The 18,730-nt window shown below is 51.0% G+C and overlaps 1 protein-coding gene across 5 annotated transcripts in view; it reads left to right on the top strand.

Annotated features, from left to right (window-relative positions):
• Positions 1–18,730, top strand: part of PLXNA2 (plexin A2) — a 302,069-nt gene that overhangs the window by 244,257 nt on the left and 39,082 nt on the right. For all 5 annotated transcript variants that reach the window (XR_014938639.1, XM_032449324.2, XM_085526831.1 and 2 more), the window contains 7 exons: positions 7,762–7,862; positions 10,360–10,483; positions 11,146–11,299; positions 11,415–11,511; positions 12,599–12,713; positions 17,017–17,217; positions 18,456–18,552. Coding sequence is in view for 4 of the 5 variants with exons in the window: in XM_032449324.2 (XP_032305215.2) it covers positions 7,762–7,862; positions 10,360–10,483; positions 11,146–11,299; positions 11,415–11,511; positions 12,599–12,713; positions 17,017–17,217; positions 18,456–18,552 (889 nt within the window). In the remaining variant the exon portion in view is untranslated. The remainder of the gene's footprint in view (positions 1–7,761; positions 7,863–10,359; positions 10,484–11,145; positions 11,300–11,414; positions 11,512–12,598; positions 12,714–17,016; positions 17,218–18,455; positions 18,553–18,730) is intronic.

The following is an 18,730-nucleotide window of genomic DNA, read 5'->3' as shown; positions in this document are numbered from 1 at the left end:
ACTTTGTATTAAGTCTATTTTTTCCCCTGCCACTCACAGCCGCAGGGTTCCCATGTATGTGCTTCCCTTTGCCATTCCTCCCCATCCACAGACCTATTGTTTAATTTTCAGGCAGGCAACCGCAGTCCTGAAATCCTTCCAGGATTTCCCTGCATGCACGTACACATACATTGATCCCCTGCTCAGAACACTGGTGTGCATGGGACAGCTGCAGTGCAGAGCAGCTGCTCTGACACCATGTGCTCCAGCTCTGCTTGCTGCTGGGGCTCCATTTGGGCATTGCATTGCTGTGCCCCCAGTGCATCCTGCAGAACAGAAGGGGTGACCTATGGGTGCAATATCAGAGCCCCCCATCAAAGCAAGCTGGGACTTCTGATGCATGATGGACAAGCTGAAGCCTTGCTGAGCTATGGGGGGTTTTGCCCCCATTGGTCTCAGATGACCCCAGCAGGGCTGCAGCAGCACTGAGGATGCTTAGGGACATGCTCAGAGCTCTCTGTTCCTCTGTCTCTCTATCAGAGCTGTTTAAAAGTCCCCCCCCCCCCATGCTGCTGTGGCTGTGTTACCCCAGCAAGTGAGTCTGGTGAGGAGGGGAACGGTTCACACATAGAAACATAACTCACAATATGGTGAGAGGAGCCCTGAAATGGCACAAATTATTCTACTTTATACTTTAATTAGTTTGAATTAGCAATGGGAATAGCTGCATAAAATGATCCAGTGAAGGGTGAAATGGAAAAAGGGATACGGTGTTGAGTATCACTTTATTATTATGAAGTTTGCAGGAAGAAAGAGCAGGCGATGAGCTGCTGGTTGCTTTGCTGATGGGCTCCGAGTGCTTTGCAGGGAGGTGGTGAGGACTGTGCACAGAGCCCAGGGCTGCTCCATCCCTGCTCTGGGGGCAGTGCAAAAACAGATTGGTTGGGCTTTGGCCTTCAGCCTTTGTATTATTCTTTGTTTCGATTCAGATCACATGGGGAAATAAAGCTCTAAGCGCGGTTTCTTGCAATAACACTGAAATGAGCAGAGCCAAAACACACAGTCAGTTCCAGCCCAAACCTCAGGATACACCAGCCCAGCCTGTGGGATCCCATGGCCGTCCCATTGGCACCACTTGAACAACAGCTCTGCAGCTGGAAACCACATTCCCACCAAAGCATTAGGAAAGATTTCAAATGATCAGGGTGGAAAAAGAATGAGTTCCTGTGGATTCCAGACAGCTTGGAAGTGATGCCCGTGCCCCGGGGGAGGTGGCTGTAATGGTGTTTCAAGCTGGGACTGCATATAAAAGTTAAGGCTGGTTGCAAAGCAGAAAAACGCAGCTTGTGGGTTTTGTTCTCACTTTTTGCTGCTCCTTCCTCCTCCACAGCAAAATGTTTGCTCTGTAAAACTGCAGTGAAGATGCTGAGGTTTTCCAGAGCATTGTGCATGCAGCCCCCCAGAGCTGCAGCCCGTGGGAGCTGCAATTGCTCCTCATTTCTGGGCGATGTGTGAGGCAAAAGGAGCCCCATGAATAATCTGCTGTTTGTCTTAGCGGCGTGCAGGAATGTGCCCAGCAGACTAAACACAACAGGGCCAAGAGCAGGGCAGGCACCAGCAGTGCCCATGGTGGGGGCTGAAGGCCCCCAGGTCCTTAAGCTTATAGCACAGCACCATTCTTCAGTGTTCCAAAGCTGGATGGGTCCATCCATGGCACAGTTTGGGTTGTTACAGAGGCTTCATGGGTGCCAAGCTGCTGCTGTGGATATTAATGTATTCTGGGGTTTGTTCCTCCAAACTTCTTGACCTTTGGCAGTGTCAGCCTGCTGGTTACAGTGGTTAAAAATGGAGTTCAGGTAGGATTTTGTTGTTTGTGCCTCGAGGTGTCTCTGCTACATAGAGCATCTCCGTGGCACTCTCAGTCCCATGTACATCCATCATGGGATGGCTTTTAACCCAGGAGGTGGCAGGGAATGGCTGAGCCTCAGGCTGTGGTCATCTCTGAGCACTGCACCCAGCCAGGCACAGCTGCTTGGGACTTGGCACAAGCATTTGGGTATGTGCTGGGAGCTTGTATGGGAGCACTACCATGCCCAGCCTTCAGATGGGACAGAGCGTTGTGTGCTCAGAGCTGAAGTCAGAGCTGTGGGTTGGCTTCTGCACGGACTGCGTGTGATGAGCACTACTCTGAAGTTCTGCCACCAACAACAATGACACATTCCCTCCTCCCCTCACTGGCTCCACTTCACAGTGTGTCTATCCACTTTGTCTCACAACACATATTTATCTGCTCGATGCCCTGGTGGCTGTTTAATTGGCACTCGTGCTTCCTTTCAAGCAGAAATAGAGCTGAGTGCAAGAGCAGCACGTGGGCAGGACGGAGCTGTGCTCCCATCACAGCAATGGGACTTGGAGATGAAAAGGAAGCATGATGCCATGGGATGGCCACAGCCAAGGGACACTGAGGGCACAGCCCCAGCTATGTGGGTCACCCCATGTCCCACAACCAGTGCTTGGTGCTGCAGCTCACAAAGGATGCTGCACCGTCTCCTAGCAAGGCACAGCAGCAGGTTTTTCCCATCCCTTTCAGCAGTGACTCACAGGCAACTGTCAGTGCTTTGGGTGCTATTAATATCTCCACAAGAACACGATGATAAGTGGTCTGGTTTTTGGATGGGTGTGAAAATAACTCCTCTTCATGTGGCCAGGCCGTGGTGTGAGCTGGCAGACAGCACTGCCCACAGAGGGAACTCACTGAAATCCCTTGCATCTAAAAAGAGCTGACCACACTGGAACTGTGATATTAGAGAAACTGTGCCAGAAACAGCATTGCTGTGACTGCAGTGTGCAGGGTCCAGTTGCTAGCTACAAGCGGGCTGGGTTTTTCCATGTTGGGTCTTTGCTGTTGGTGTACGTGGCACATAGCTTGGGGAGCATCCCTGCAGAACAACAGGGCTGGGATGTGAATATGGTGTAGGTGTGGGTCAGCTTCAGCAGGGGGAGTTTGATGGGGGTTCTGAATGCTTCTATAGGTGCTGCCACCACCCCCAATGCAGACAGAGCCCACTCCAGCAGCCCCGCACTGCTGTGGTTCTGCATTGTAGTGGGAGTGGTGCTAGAGGAAAGGTGAGGATGTCATCGTGATCCCAGCTGGCAATTTCCTATCCTTTCTTAATGGACTGGACGTGGTCCCCATAACCATAAATTTTCCTGGCTTGGGTCAGTCGAAATCGGAGACTTAATGCTAGAGATGGGCACATTTTGGTTTTATTTTTGCACTCTGTGTAATCACATTGATGGCAGCGCTGTAACAGTCCTGAATTATGGGTGACCAGAGAAAAAGAAGGCATCTCCTCCACTCCCCATTGTTATTGTCTCCGGGTGCAAAGCAAAATGTGTAGGCTCCGGGCTAGATTGTGTAAATCTCGTTAGAAAACCATTCCCAGCTAATGAAACCCTGGGAGAGAGGGATTTGCTTTCCCAGCCTCCAGCCCGGTAGCAAGGCTGGAATCAATCCATTGCAGCGCTGTGCACTCGCTCCCCTCTCCCACACTGTGTGCTGCTGCAGCCGCGGGTCAGCGATTTGTTGCTTCTGCACCTGAGCTGTTCCCAGTGACAATTACCTCCTCGGAAGCAAACTATGAAATAAAAACCACGGTGCAAAGCAAGCTCACCTGTCTTCACTCCGTACAGGGGAAGCAGCGAGCAGACGTGTAAATAATTGCGCCTTCCCCGCCGTGTGCCTGCTCACAGCCCTGCTTGGCAGCGTGCATTAATTCAAGGCACCGGCGCTGCTGGGGAGAGCGGTTGGAGTGAAGGATCTGAGCTAAACGTGTCTCATCTACCCCTGTTTGTGCAGCCTGTGAATGTGCCAGAGCCACAGATCTCACTCGGGGTCGGGTTTGTTTGGCTGCGACTTCTTTGCTCCAAGTGAGGGTTTAGCAGCACCCACGGTGCAAAGTACAGTGCGCTTTGTGCTCTGTGCTTGATGGCCACCACGGTGGTTGTTGGAGTCTGGAGTGTGTCTGCTGTGTTAGTGGTGTTTGTGCAAGGAGCAAGCAGAGCTCTTGCAGTGCTGGCTGCTGATCAGCAGCCTCAGTGTTGCACTGATCAGGGAGGTTTGGGGAGCGGGCTTGCTGCTGTTGGGTCCTGGCCTATTGGGGCATCACTGCCTTGCAATGAGCGCTGTGCTCTGCGACCTGGGAATTGTGCTGTGCAGCACAAAGTGCTGCTGGACACGAGGTCATCTGTGCCTGTTTGTCAGCGAGGTTGGAGAGCACAGCCCTCTGTGCAGCTGTGCAACAGCTGAGGTGGAATTGCGCTGGTGAGAAAGCATGCGGGCAATGGCTGTGTTGTTCTGTCTTCTGTCTCCCGCCTGTCCCCATGAACAGAGGGGATCCTGTGTGTGTAATGCAGTCTCTGAAGGTTTGAATACTTTCTTCTGCTCTAACTAATCTTTTTAAATGCTTGACAGCTTCGTGTTCTGTAATTGAATGCATTTTATTTAGAAAATAACATTTAGTGCCACTTTGGATTTCCAATTATTCTTCAGACGGGCTTATGAGGGCCTGACGCCTTTCTCATTTTGATACTCACAAATGATGGTAACATCAGAGCAAGGAAACAGCAAATTGCTGTTTGCTGGGCTTGGGGGGAGCAGCAGGGCCACGCTCAGCATCAATCCATGGAATGGAATGGCAGCATTGCACCAGCAGCAAACATGCCATCACCCTGTGCTGCTGCTTTGTGCAATTGCCTTTCCTTTTCTTGATGCCTTGTGCCACCTCTGCAGGTGAGAGCAGAGGGACAATGCTCCTGAAGTCAATGGCAAATAGGGCAGGAGGGCACCACTACAGTGGTTCTGCTGCTTCATCCTCATTGGGGTCAAAGCAGCCCTGGCCTCAGTGCTCAACACTTGCACTGTGTTGTGCCCGGCATCTGGGAAAGGAATGTTGAGGTCTGCTGTGCAAACCAGCTGCTGTCTGAGCAGGCTTTTGTTTCCACTGTAAATCTGCTGTAGGGAATGATTTAACCTCTATTTATTCTTTTCTTTGTATCGTTTCATTAAATAAGATTGATATAGGTTTAGCACTGGAAGGATCGCCCATCCCCTGGGCTGGGGGCAAAGCTGAGCTCATTGCTCCTTCCCTTGTCCCTGTTTCACCTGTTGTTTCAGGGCTGAAAACACAGAGGCTGCCTTTCATCCCCAGCAGATAAATGCCACCAAGCACCCATGAACCACCTATCCCCGATCCCTTCATTAGCAAAGCTTCTGATCAGGTTCATTTCACAGTCCCTGGGTGGAAAGGAGAACACTGTGCATTGGACACAGAGTGCATTGCTGCGAGCAGCAGCTTCCAAGTGTGCAATGCTTGGCTCCTGCACAGAAATACAAGGACTCGGTGCAGTGATTGGGACCAGCCCTATGCAGCAGTTGCCCTTAATACTGGAGATGTGCTGGAAATGCTGCCTGGTGCTCGAGAAGGGAGGAGGGGGAGCTCCCAGCCCCACTCTCAGCTCTGCAAGGTCTGCTCTCCCCCTGGGGAGGGATAAGCCTTGCAAGCGCTGGGGAGGGAGGAGGAAATGTCTTTTAACAGTAAATATGGCCTTGTTATTTATCAATGCAGAGTAATTGAAGTAATTTCATGTCGTTTTTAAATGCAGTGCCTAGGGATCTAATCTATCTGTCTAATATTAATGGGTAATATTTGGTTGCCTCATTCATTCATTACTGTTTTCATTAAGGCTCTAATCCCATTTAGGAGTCTGTTTGTCATGTTAAACTCCTCTGTTTTATCTTAGCCTGCCACGATCCTTTTAACAACTTCACTGAATGCATGAGCTGTGGGCTGGCAGCTCAGGAGGGGCTGCAATGTGGGGAGACAGGAGCAGAGAGATGAGGGCAAAGCAGCAATTTCAATAGGCACAGCCCAGCACCAATTGTCTGCTGAACTCCGAACTATAACACCAGGCATCCCTCCAGAATGCTGCACAATTCCTTTCTCACAGCTTGCCTGCAAAATAGAGAGGGAAAGAAGCTTGCACTTAATAATTATTCATCTTAATTCATTTCCTGCTCTTAAAACATGTTGGTGGCTGCAGGGAACGTGCTGTGAGTCGCACGGCACAAGGCGAGAGCTGGACGTGGGCCATGGACTGACACGAGATGAAAGTTCACTGCATCGCTCTGATCCCTGCACTCATCCCCACCTGAGCCCAGACATTTTGGCCTTTCATCCTTATTAATTAGTTCCCCAGAGGTTTGGGCTAATGAGCACAAAGGAGGGTTCCCAGCAGTAGGGAAGTCTCGTGTTATCCCTTTGTCAGAAGTTGGTGCCAGTGTTTGGAGATGGCCACTGCTGGTGGCTGTGGTGATGCACAATGGGTTGAAGCCAACAGCAGCACACCCCATTGTGCTCACCCTACATAGGAAGCATCTGAATCCCTGTGCTCCACCACTTCTCACCCTGCCAAGGTGCTGATGGGGTCCTTCCAGCAGTGAAGCCACACTCATTGCCAGTGTGGATCAGAGTTGAAGGGACTCTGTCTACATGCTTCTTCAGTGCTGTAATTAAAGAAACCCCCATAGCCATGGACACACAATCCCTGTGCCCTCTGCCACTGTCTGCCCAATGCTCCCCTCCCCTGCTACCTTGATGTGTTCACAGCTGGGATCAGAGAACTGATGCTCCTGCCCACAGCTCTCCTGCAGCAGCACAAAGCGGGAGCATTGTTGCATGAATGAAGACAGAATCACAGTGGAAAGTTCATCAAGCCCGAGCTCCTGCTGGCTGAGTGATGGATAGCTTTAATTACACAGAGCTGGCCAGCACCTCCCCATTCAACACCGATTTCCCTTGAGCTGTGCAGTGCAGTGGGGATGGGGCATATGGACTGAATGAGACCCCGCTCCCCTGCATTCCTCCCTGCACATCTCTGCAGCACTCTGTGCAGCCAGGCTGTGTGCATGCATTGCTCCCAGCTCCCCCGCACTCATCCCGCTGTGCTCCAAAACACACAGCCCCAACCCCTGCACCATTTTTGTTGTAGGCAAAGCTGTCGAGTAGGACTCAGGAAACAAGAAGAATAGCAGCCCTATTGGTGTCATGTTTAGAGAGGAACTGGGTTCTCACTGTGTCAACAGCACTTGGCGTGACAGCAGCCTTTGTGGGATGCACACTGCTCCTTTCAGGGCTGCCCAGCTGCTGCCAGCCGCAGTCCGGCCCCGCGCAGGAACTGCTCTTTCCCTGCCTACTTGCATATCTGGTTCCCTTCTTCTTTTGTGGAAGAAATGTTATGCATACACCAGTTGGAGGGATCCCAAAGCACGAGCAGGGAAATCGCTTTTGCTATTGGGATTTGTGTGTGTTTATGAAGCATACAGGGTCCTTGAGTTCCCCCAGCACTGGGGAATCCAGCCAAAGCTTGCTAGAACTTTACATCATCATTAAATGGGGGTGGTAAAGAGTGGCCAAAAGATTGAGGTGGAATTGGATGTCTGGGGTCAAGCGATGATCCATGGCCTAATCGCTGCATTTGAGCCTTTGGGGTTTTTAATGCTGAGCAATGGATCAGGATTGTGTTGTATCTCAGTGATGTGTCCCACTGGGCTGGGTGAGCTCCTAACAGTTCAGCACATACTGTTGGCCTAATTCTACACAGGTGTCATCCTGAGCTCCGAGTCTATGAATTGCTTTTGTGTTGCTTAACCCACCTCCCCCAACGCAGCTGCTCTGTGCCACCAGACCCACTGAGGCTGTGCTTGTCCCTTGTCCCTTCCAGGTGTCCCGTGTGCCCGTGGAGTCCTGTGAGCAATACACGACCTGTGCAGAGTGCCTGAGCTCGGGGGACCCACACTGCGGCTGGTGCACCCTGCACCACACGTAAGTCAGACCATGGCAATGAAGCACCTCTCAGCAGCATCCAGTGCAATGATGCAAAATGAGGCTCAAGTCCCTCCAATCCACCCTTCCCTTCCCCTGAGTGTTTCCTGCATTGCGGCTTGAGTAGCATTGAAGATCCCTGAGCAGATTCCTTCTTTAGGAGGGTGGATTGCACGCAGCACGCAGGGAGGTACCATGGGACAGAGCACAAAAAGCAGAATTGAAAGCTGGGGGAGCAGAGCTGTTGCGTTTTGCATGTTCCCCATTGCTCGAGCTGCAGTCCCTCCTAATTAATGGGGAATTTTTAGAAGCAAGTGATGATGTGAGCAGGACTTTGGAATGGAGAGCAGCACCCCATTGAACAGAGCTGGAAGAGCTGCTGTAACGCAGCGTGGTGAGGGCAGGGAGCAGCAGCAGGGAGGGCTGTTCCCAGGGGCACTGCTGGAAATGCACTCTGCATTCAGGAGGTGTTTGGGCTCATTCTTTCACCCACCAGCAGAATTCTCACTTCCTATGGCGGAAGGGGGGACCACCGGGCAAACACTGATGGGGGGAGGAAGGGCAAACCCGGAGGATACAGAAGGAGAGGAATAGAAATCCCTTCGGCCCTATGCCAGCTTGCAAAGCAGCCCCCTTACATGCATGGAAATCAGGGCGGAGGCAGAGCAGAGTTCAGGGCCTTGCACAATGACGCTTGGCCACATGCCTGAGCAGCAGGTGTTGGAGGGAGCGAGAGGAGGAAGGCAGGCTCGAATGCAAAATCCGGCCTGGATTAGGGACTTGTGTGCTTTGGGGTGCAAAACAGCTTCCAGTGCCCACCAGGGTTTGCAAAGAGTTGGTGCTGCATTCAGGGAAATAGGGCAAGACCGTTGCAAGAGCATCCCTGGTGCACACAGCCCCAGTGCCATGCCTGCACTGTGCCCCCATGGGTCCATACAGGCTGCAGGTGGGTTGGGTGTATGTGCCTTTGCTGCTGCTCCTTGCACGCCTGTAGCAACCCCTCTGCAAGGATCAGCGAGTGCTTTCCCGTTGCTAATGAACTGCATCTTCATGAACCACCTGGGAAGCAGGTAAAGGTTGTTATCTTCATATTGCAGAGAGAAAACTCTCAATGTCAAGAGGAGAGCAGAGTGCTGTTTGCTCTGCCCACTTGGCTGTGACATTTGGGCATTAGCATCCTCCCAGCCAACACTTTCTTCCCTGATGTCAATTCTCAGCCCTGCACTTCCTGCTCTGCTTGAAGCAACGATCATGTTCTTAGCCTTTGTCTAAAGCTGTAAATAATTGAGTTTATCTTGCTCTTCCTGAAGCCTCTGTCGTATTTGTTGGGAGGCCTCAAGCACTGAAGTGTTTGTATTTCATTTGTCATCTTTCTCCTCTAACTCGTGCATGTGTTCCCCTCCTGCCAGCTGCTCCAGCTGCTCGTGGCTCAGTGAGGGCAGGCTGGGATGCTCCTGCTGTGCTATAAGGGCTGCCAAAGCATCCATTGTGGGTTCTGGATTGTAAACAGCATCGCATTGGATGTGTGAGATGGATGCAGGGAGCAGTGCCTGCTTCAGGTGTGCTGTTGTCAGAGCCCTGTGTTAGGGATTCAGGCTCCACTTTGTGGCCTGTGAGACTTGAATAGAAGTGATGCTCAGGAGTGAAAGCATCTGTGGGGATCACAGCAGTGCACACGTATGGGTGATTCCATGGCACGGAGCTGCAGGGCAGGAGGAAGGCTCTCTCCTCCTCCTCTCATTCAAGTGGTTCCTTTGGAGCAAGCAGAGACCTCCAGGAGATCATTAAAGACTCTTTAGCCCCCAAACCCGCAAGGCTCTTCCATATGCTGCTCTCTGCAAGTCTGTTATTGTCTACAGGCCTATTTATCTCTGTTAGGGCTGTTGCCATAAATAGTATGATAAAAAAAAGAGCCATTCCAGCGAGTCAATGAGATAAAGGCTCCAGTCAAGAGCTCACTTTAAAGCTATCTCAGAGATTCACTTAAACCTCAATAACTCTTCCTTTGGCAGTGTTCATATTTAGCTCCATTATAGTCCAAAAAAAGGGGTTGAAGTGAGCAGCAGTGTGTGCCGGGTGTCACTCTGGGTGCTGGGAGGGGACAGGATGAACTTTGCTTGTCTTATTGGAACACTGATGGCACTTGGGGCTGTTGGCAGTGCCTGCATCCCCATCATGATGGTGAGTGGGGTCTCAGACCATCACTGAGTGAGAAGTGATGAAGTGAGTTGGTTAATGAATCAGAAGGGCACTGTGTCACCTGCTGCCAAGAAGTGGGTTTTAAAGAGACAGAGTTTACCCAAATGACATGGAATAGAAACACACACCCCCCAACGTCTTAGCCCAATTCTGCATCAGCATTTCATTGTGCTCTGAGGCCACCTGCCATAGGAAAACAGGCATCATGGGGTGCATTCCTCAGGGTAGGAACAGGAAGGATTTGGGAACGATGTGCATTGCTGTGTGCTGACGTTGTGCATTGCCATGTGCTCCCCAGGTGCTCCCCACGGGACAGCTGTGAGCGGGCCGATGAGCCTCATCGCTTTGCCGACAGCATCGGGCAGTGCATGAGCATCATGGTGCAGCCCAGCAGCATCTCCGTGTCGCAGCACAGCCTGCCGGTAAGCTCTCTGCTCTCCTTCCAGCCTTTCTTCCCTTTCCACTGCACAACTGTTTTCCCATGAAGTCAGGCTTGCAGAGGGACGGGTTTAGGAGAGCCAGGGGTAGAGAAAGGGGGGTATAGGGATCACAGCAACAAATTCCCCCTCCCCCGTGGGCCCCAACTCGTGTTTCTCTTGGTCTGGTTTCATGAACTGTTGAAAGGAAAGGCTTTGTTTCCCCATGAGCTGTGCCCAGTGCTGACTCTCTGGACCTCCCAGCTGCTTCTCCTGAGCTCCTGGTGCCCGTGGATGGGCTGTGGCAGCTGCAGCCTCTCCTGGGGCTGTGCTATATGGGGAGCTCACTGCTGCTGGCTGTGCAGGTTCTGAGGGTAGCAGGGGTTTTATGGAACAAGCAGCTCCCTGAATTGCAAAGGCTCAGCGAGGTGTTTGTGTATCATTGAATGACATCCAGAGGGACCTGGAGAGGTTCAAAAATTGGACCCATGAGAACACTGTGAGATTCAACAAATCCAAGTGCAAGGTGCTGGCTCAGGGTAATCCCAGGGCTGTGTACAGAGTGAGATTTGAAGGGCTCAGCCGCAGCAAAGCAGCAGTGCTGACTGCATGCAACAGGTCAGGGCTGTCCCACTAACACACTGCTGCTGTTCTGTGCCCCTGTGCAGCTCAGCCTGCTGGTGAGTGATGCTCCAGACCTGGCAGCCGGTGTCACTTGCCTCTTTGGGAACCTGACAGAAGTAGAGGGCCAGGTGGTGGGCAGCCGAGTTGTGTGCATCTCACCGGCTGCAAGGGATGTCCCGGCCATACCCGTGGATCAAGGTGAGCAAACAGCTTTGGGTTGTTCCCCCATTAACATCACTATCCGTGTCGGAGGGTTTGTGGCTGTATTCCCCCATTACCTCTGGGCACTGACTGGCTCTGTGCTGCTCTGCAGACTGGTTCGGTGTGGTGCTGCAGCTGAAGTCGCAGGAGACTGGAAGAACGTTTGTCAGCACGGAGTTCAAGTTCTACAACTGCAGCGCCCACCAGCTGTGAGTGCCCACCCTTCATTATGGAGTGCAGGGGGGGAGGAATCCTGGTGGGATGGGGTGCACCCTCCAGCCAGGTGCTTTGTACCTGCTGTGGATGGAAGCTCCAGCTCTCTGCTCTCTGAGCAACCTGCAGCTCTTCTGCCTGCTGAGACAGAGGCTGCAGGAGCCTGAAAAAACCTTAACCTGCTGGTGCCCCCAAGCTGCTCCATCCTGCAACTGTGAATGTGGATGTTCTCCCATTGCAGGGCTCAGCTCTCAGCTCTGCTTTTGGAGCACAGTTTGCTGCCTGGTAGGAGATTAGAAGTGCCAGCGTGGGGTCACTGACAGCCTTTCTGCTCTGGATTTGAAGACTTGAGCTATGGGAAGTTCCCTGCTGCACTTGGAAGAGGGCTGTGTGCTCTGATGAGCTTGGCTGGCATAGGGTTTTTCTAGGCATGCATTCAATGTATTTTTGAGCCACCACACACTGCAGAGGCACTGGGATGAAAGAAGCCCTGAGGGTTCTCCAACCCCAACTGCAGCCTCTCCCAGTGGTCTGAGTCCCCTGCTCCAGTGCCTCCTATTGTGCTGCAGTTCTGCACAGCTCTGTTCTTGCCCCCTGTCCCTCAGTGACAGCATTCCCTCCTCCTGCCAACACTGCTGGCCTTGTCTGCATCCTTGCTGGGTCTTTAGGTTTGACTGAGAGGTGACTTCATAGGACCCCTGTTTTCTCCTCCATGTGGAGGTTTGGATCAGAAGAGGCAATGCATCTTTTCTGTCCCTTGGCTCCATCTGACCATGCCTTTCTCAAAGCTCGTGTTTGGAGATAAAGTGAGAACACGGTTGTAAATGCTGTAGCACTTGCATCATCCTGAACTCATCATCAGCGAGTTCAACAAGGGCACGAGCCGGCCATGCAGGAATGAATCACAGCATGTGAAAAGCAGAAAGGAGTGCAGGCCTGAACCAATGCAGGGTGGGATGGATTGATCAGAGACCTTTCCCTGCAGCATGGCAGATCAAGCAGGGGGGCAGCTGTGGCTGCACAGCAGCATGCATAGGGACTATTCCCAACGTGGTAACCCCTCCCTTTTCTTTTCCCCCCCAGGTGCCTCTCCTGTGTGAACAGTGCTTTCCGCTGCCACTGGTGCAAGTACCGCAACCTGTGCACCCACGATCCCACCATCTGCTCCTTCCAGGAGGGACGGATCAACGTCTCAGAGGTACCACACTCTGCCTTCAGCTCTTTCTTGGTTGCTTTTGCTGTGGCACCGTGAGCAGAACCAACACTGTGAGGCCGTTTGGCTTCTGGTTTTGCATCTGGAAGTGCAGCTGCAGCAGGAGCACAGCAGCCGAGTGCTGGTGCAGCACAAGTGATGTGCCGCAGCCTGAATGCTGAAGCTTATCCTGCCTTCAATAACGCGGGTCTGCTCAGGTTCAGTAATAACCGTAATTAATCTTTTAATTGCTGTAGTGCTTTCCTTTGGGATCTCAGGGGCTTTCTGAAGCATGCAGGGATCTGCCCAGCAGTGAGTGCAATGCAGAGCTGCTGGTGGGACTTGTGGTGCTTCATTCTGGGGTTGCTGGCAGTTCTGCAGCTGGAGCTGGAACCCAACTGCAAACTGATTAAGAAAGGAATTACAGATGCAAAGAGCCCCAGACTTTGGAAAAGAGAAGTGCTTCAGGTTCCAGCTTTGAGAACCAGGAGCTCTTAGCAGTTAATAAATGGTGCGGGGCTCAATTCCAAAACTACTTTTAACACTGAGAAGGAGGCAAAGCCCATTATCAGCTTTGCCAGATCTTCTGTGTTTCCTGAGGTAGAGGGGTCCGTGGAGGAAAAGAGTTTGTTAGTACAGATTCCTGATCAAAGTTACCACCAACCCTGAGGTTTGGGACCTTTGCATCTTGTCTGCTTCCTTACAGCTGTACCCCAGCAGCAGTGGGGCTGAGACAGAGATACATGATGTTCTGCTGTGCTTTCATAGAGCAGATGCAGCTGGGCAGGGACTGGTCCCGGTCGTCCTGCCCTTACAGAGCTGTGGTTCAGATGGAGGACACATGGGGATGAGATGAGCAATGCACGGTACCAACCCCATGCCACCCCCAGTGGGGATCATGGGATGTACTCACAAAGTGCTGTGAAGAGCCTCATGCAGGGTACAGACATCCAAGGAGAAGTGTCTGCTCTGGGGACAAACCAAAAGCTTTCCCAGTCCAGTTCAAAGCCGAGAGACTTGCTTTTAAGATAACAGGAGAAAGCAAAACCTTTGCTTTCGCTTCTCTCAAGGGGTGCGTGTTGTTTCTTTTCTTCTCCTTCACACTCAAAGCGTTGCCCCTCTTCCCAGGCTGTACAGTCAGAGTTCTCACTTTTATAGCTCTTCTGCCCCAGGATATCAGGAGTGTTTGACAAGTCTCTGCTAAAGTAGGACACGTCCACTTGCTTTGCTCCAGGAGCGCGTGGGACTTCCCAGCAGTCAGACCTGTGCCCATCCCTGCTGGGCTGATGGGCCATCACAGCTCCAAGGCTTTGTCTTCCCCATCCTTTCAAGTTCTTAGCCAGGATGTTATACAGTAATATAACACCTAGCGATGACTTTTGATAAAGGCAAACAATAATGATATAAATACTCCACTGCTCATCATGACTTCTCTGCACCTCTGAACACGCAAGCAAAGCCAGCCAACCACCCAAACCCAAGTGTTTGCTTATTTGAGGTGAATGAATGGCCATTCATGTACACCAGATGCTCCTAATGCCCTTACTATGGACACTCCACTGCTGCATCAAATAAGTGCCTCCTGAAGAGCTTCCCCCCCCTAAAGCAATTCCAGTCCCAGTGTCCTCAATGTACTGCCCAAACATCTGTGCTTATCAGCATTGCTCCCTTTGAGTCCCAAGGTCTGTTGTGCACAGAGTCTTCTGCACAGCTTCAACCCCCTGGGGTCACACGTGGAGCTCTGTGCCTGTAGCATCATGTGATCGTGTCCTTGGGTTTGGGTTTGTTCCTGTGTGGTTCGTGGCTGTAGGATGTGTCGCTGTAAATGTACGAAGCACAGAGATGAAGAGGAATGTGGACGCAGATAGATTTGTACACCCATCTCAATGGAAGGCTAGAACCAAATAAATCCTATTAGTTTCCCAGAACGTGGGATCCCTTCCCGCTTTGATGTGTGGATAATGCCATTTCCACGTGTGAGATGCTGAATCAGGGGAGCGGAGCGTTTCAGGTTCTGGAAGTTAAGTGCAGAACCAGATTTAAGCTCTGTTCTGACGCCGTGGATTTGGGATTTAAATTACTGCTGCTTTTAGAGCAACGTCTTGGCACCTGGCTGTGCCCTTTGATGCTAAGCACTGCTGGATGCGCCTTGAAGGATATAAAACAATCCAAACTTTCCTCGTACCTGTTCCTACTGTCCTCGATTTGAATGCCTAGATGGGAACTCTGGTGCATGGGATGCAAGCAAGGGCTGCATTTCTGTGCCCTGAAGTCATCACATGGCTTTGCTGGGTCCCATCTCACTTCTGAGAGTGAAGCCCAGCACAAAGCGGTGCCCACAGTCCCTTTGCTGCTACTTTGCTTTGCACGTCTGGTTTCCAAGGAGCGAGGGCTGCTCTCCTCTCTGATGGCATAAATGGAGAGTAATGTGTCTCCATGAGTGATGGGGACCGTAATTTATATCATTGGGAGCGCATCTGTGAGCCAAGAGTTTACATTCATGTGCCAGGATCGTTTATGTTCAGAGCTCTGAAATGTGTGCAGTTAGTTAACATCTGCGGAGGGCTTTCAGTTAAAAATTGATTATATATATATATATATATAAATGGAAAGAAAATGTTGTTTTTCCTTCCATTTGGGTGAAATCCTCCAGTCAAAAGCAACGCCTGCCATTTCCAGGCACTCTTTTCTCCAAACAAGAGCGAGGTTTGACCCACTAAAAGCGCTCTGTTAAGCACAAATAATAACCATGGGTGCTCTGCTCTGCTCCACAGGCAGATGCTTATCTCCGACATTGAAGGTATTTATAGACCTTGGAATCTTTGAGGCTAAAAAGTGTTGCAGAAGCATAAAATGTCTTTGTGAACTCTGCACTGAGTTTTCCCTGTGTCTGTGCCAGCCGTGCATCACCCTGCTTTTTCTCCAGCAGATCCTCCAAGCTGTGTTTGTTCTGCTTTACAGAAGTCAAGGGGGATAATGAGGGAATTCAGCTCTTGTTTGTTTAGCAATTGGAGGTAATGACAGCCTTCCTCACTCGGGGCAGGATTTACTCCCGGTGAATTTAAAAACAACGACACAAAGTGATGCTGGAGCAAATTGCTGGGCAGCACAGCTGGGCACCTCACTGTGCAACCAAGGGCTCCACTGCTGGGTTGGGTGTAAGGAGGAGCATTATGCATCCCACACTGCAGCACTTTAATGGTGGGATTCCCCCCATCCTACAGTTCTGGGCTGTGCTCCCCCTCCCAGCCCTGCCAGCTTTCTGCTGCTGGAGCTCAAACAGCTCCTGGCTGTTAATCCGTGAAAGTCTCTGTTAGAAATAAAATAAAAAATATATAAGGAAAAGTGCCTCTAAAAAGGTTTACGAGGCAGCAGTTTAAGCTACCAACTCCTCCGTGCTCTGGCAGCAGCTGGTTCTCATTGATATCATTCCTGAGCTGGGAGCTGGGCTGGGATCAGAGTCCTGATGCCATCAGTGCAAGGCAGAATTCCTGCCTGGATGTGACCCATTAGGCTGGGCAGGAGGGCTGGGATTTGGCAGAGCTGAAGGAAGCATCCCTCAATTCAACACTGGGATTAATCACTGAGTGTCAGTTACTTACAGGTATTTAGGCACCTGTTTCCATCAGATCAAAGCAAATTAGAGCTAAATGGGATGTAAATGCTTCTGATGGTCAGAGCTTTTGTCTCTGCATGTTGCAGTCCCTGGGACAGAAATGGAGCAAACCCTGCGTGCATCTCACAGCGTGGAACGAGATCGTCTTTAGGATGTTGAGATGTTAAATGTCCTGCATTTACTGTGTACAGCCCCATCCATCTCATGCTGGGGTGTGCTGCTGTACAGTGCAGCAGTGTTTGCAGGGGGGGGGTTGCTTTCTTTGCTTGGAGCATCTTCAGCAGTGAAGTTTCCAGCTCCTGCAATAGCAAATGTAACAGAAATAGCAACACTAACAGCAGCATTAACATTAACAGTGGCTGCTGCTTTACAATTGCATTATTTTGGCCAGATAGTGGCAGAAGTGGAAACAAATCACGCTTCTCTACTTAATGCTTTAATTACTGTGCTTAGTTATAAGTGCCCACAACCACAATCACTGCCATGCTTTCAGTATATGCAGTTCCAGTTCTTCTCTCCCTCATTGCAATCATGCTGATGTTTGAAACATTCCCGTGTGGTTTTCAATGGAGAATAATATAATGGACTGCTTCCAGTTTCATGGCACTGTGTTCATCCCAAGGCTCAGCACCATCCTGGAGCAACTCTATATCCCTACACATTATAAACTGACATCTCTTCTGCCACCCCCAGGACTGCCCCCAGCTCTTCCCCACAGAGGAGATCCTGATCCCGGTGGGAGAGGTGAAACCCATCACTCTGAAGGCTCGGAACCTTCCACAGCCTCAATCTGGCCAACGTGGCTATGAATGTGTGCTGAACATCCAGGGCGTCATCCACCGCGTGCCCGCACTGCGCTTCAACAGCTCCAGCGTGCAGTGCCAGAACAGCTCGGTGAGCACAAAGCTGCCTCCTGTTTTAGCTGCACTGACCTGTGTGCAGCATCCTGCAGTGCCCAGAGTGGGCTGCTGATGCTGAGGAGGAGGTGGGCTTGGCTGTGGTGGGGAGGAGGGAGAGATTTAATGTCTGAAATGGGGCTGTAAGAAACGGGATACTCGGTAGCAGGGTGATAAGACCAAAGGGGAATGGATTCAGATTTAAAGAGGGGCGATTTAGGTTGGATATAAGTAAATAATGGCATTGAGGTGCTGGCACAGCCTCCCCTGAAGAGTGGTGGGGCCCCATCCTTGTCAGCCCTTGGACTCTTGAGCACCTGGTGGAGCTGTGGTTGCTCCTGTTTAGTGTAGGGCAATGGGACCAGATGGCATTGAAAGGTCCTTTCCAACTCAAATCATTCTATAATTTATGACTCTGTGAATCACCTGGGGGTGCTGCTAAGAAGCAGGTGGGAAAGGCAGCTCTGCCCTGCATAGGATGGGGCTCAGCAGATGGCAGGGGCTCTTCAGAGGGGTTGCAGGGTGCCCACGGTTGGGTTTAGCACAGGGAACTTTGGGTGTGCTTTAATATTCAGTGCAGATGGTCTTAAATTGTTAATCAAGTTTTGAATTTTTAAAAGTTGTGCTGGGTATTTATACATCACTGGCTGTCTTTGGGCCTTGCAGCTTGGTGCCTAATAAATGTATTAATACCATGTAGCACTTTTCCTATCCAGAGCGATTTACGAACATTAGGGGAGCGCTTTTTCCTCCTGTTAGGCTGATGGGAAGAGGTAGGTAGAGAATTTAAGGGCAATTCTGCACCAACAGCTCCATCAGCTGAGCAGTGGATGAGGTTTGGTAACAACTCAGTGAAACCCAGCAAAGTAAATCCCTGGAACCAAGTGAGAGTTAAAGCAGAAGAGCACAGCACGGAGCAGTCTGCCTTGATGGCTGTGGATGAACTGGAGGGGCCATATTGATGAGCTGGGGCTGAGCAACAGGAGCAGCTGCTGCAAGGGGAATAATTAATCCATTACCTCTCCCAGGGACTGGGTCTGATGTAATTATCTGCACACAGCGAGGAGGAGGGAGGCAAAGCAAGGCCCTGGAGCTGGAGTGTGGAAGTGGTGGTGGATCAGCCACCAGCACGTGATGCAGAGAATAATCACTGCTTCTTAAAAAAAAAACCCTCCTTTCCTGGCAGTGTCTCTGATGCTCCCTCGCAAGCGTTTCATTCTCCTTCTTCTTCTCCAGTATCTCTACGATGGGATGGACATCAGCAACTTAGCAGTGGACTTTGCTGTGGTGTGGAATGGGAACTTTGTCATTGACAACCCGGAGGATGTGAAAGGTAACGTGTGCTGGGGGGGCTGTGGGCAGTGAGGGTGGGAGCAGCTCCATACCAGAGCAGTGGGAAAACCATTGAAAGCCCTGAAATGAAAGCTTTAAAAGCAATCTATGGGGGAAAAAAATGGCTTCTAGAAAACATTCAGTGCTTCTAATTACAGCTGTTAAGAAACTATCCAGGA

The sequence above is a fragment of the Coturnix japonica genome, chromosome 38 (assembly GCF_054131305.1).
Source record: "Coturnix japonica strain WE chromosome 38, WE-NBRP24, whole genome shotgun sequence".
Taxonomy (NCBI): Eukaryota; Metazoa; Chordata; class Aves; order Galliformes; family Phasianidae; genus Coturnix; species Coturnix japonica.
This window is presented reverse-complemented; position numbering and strand designations above follow the sequence as displayed.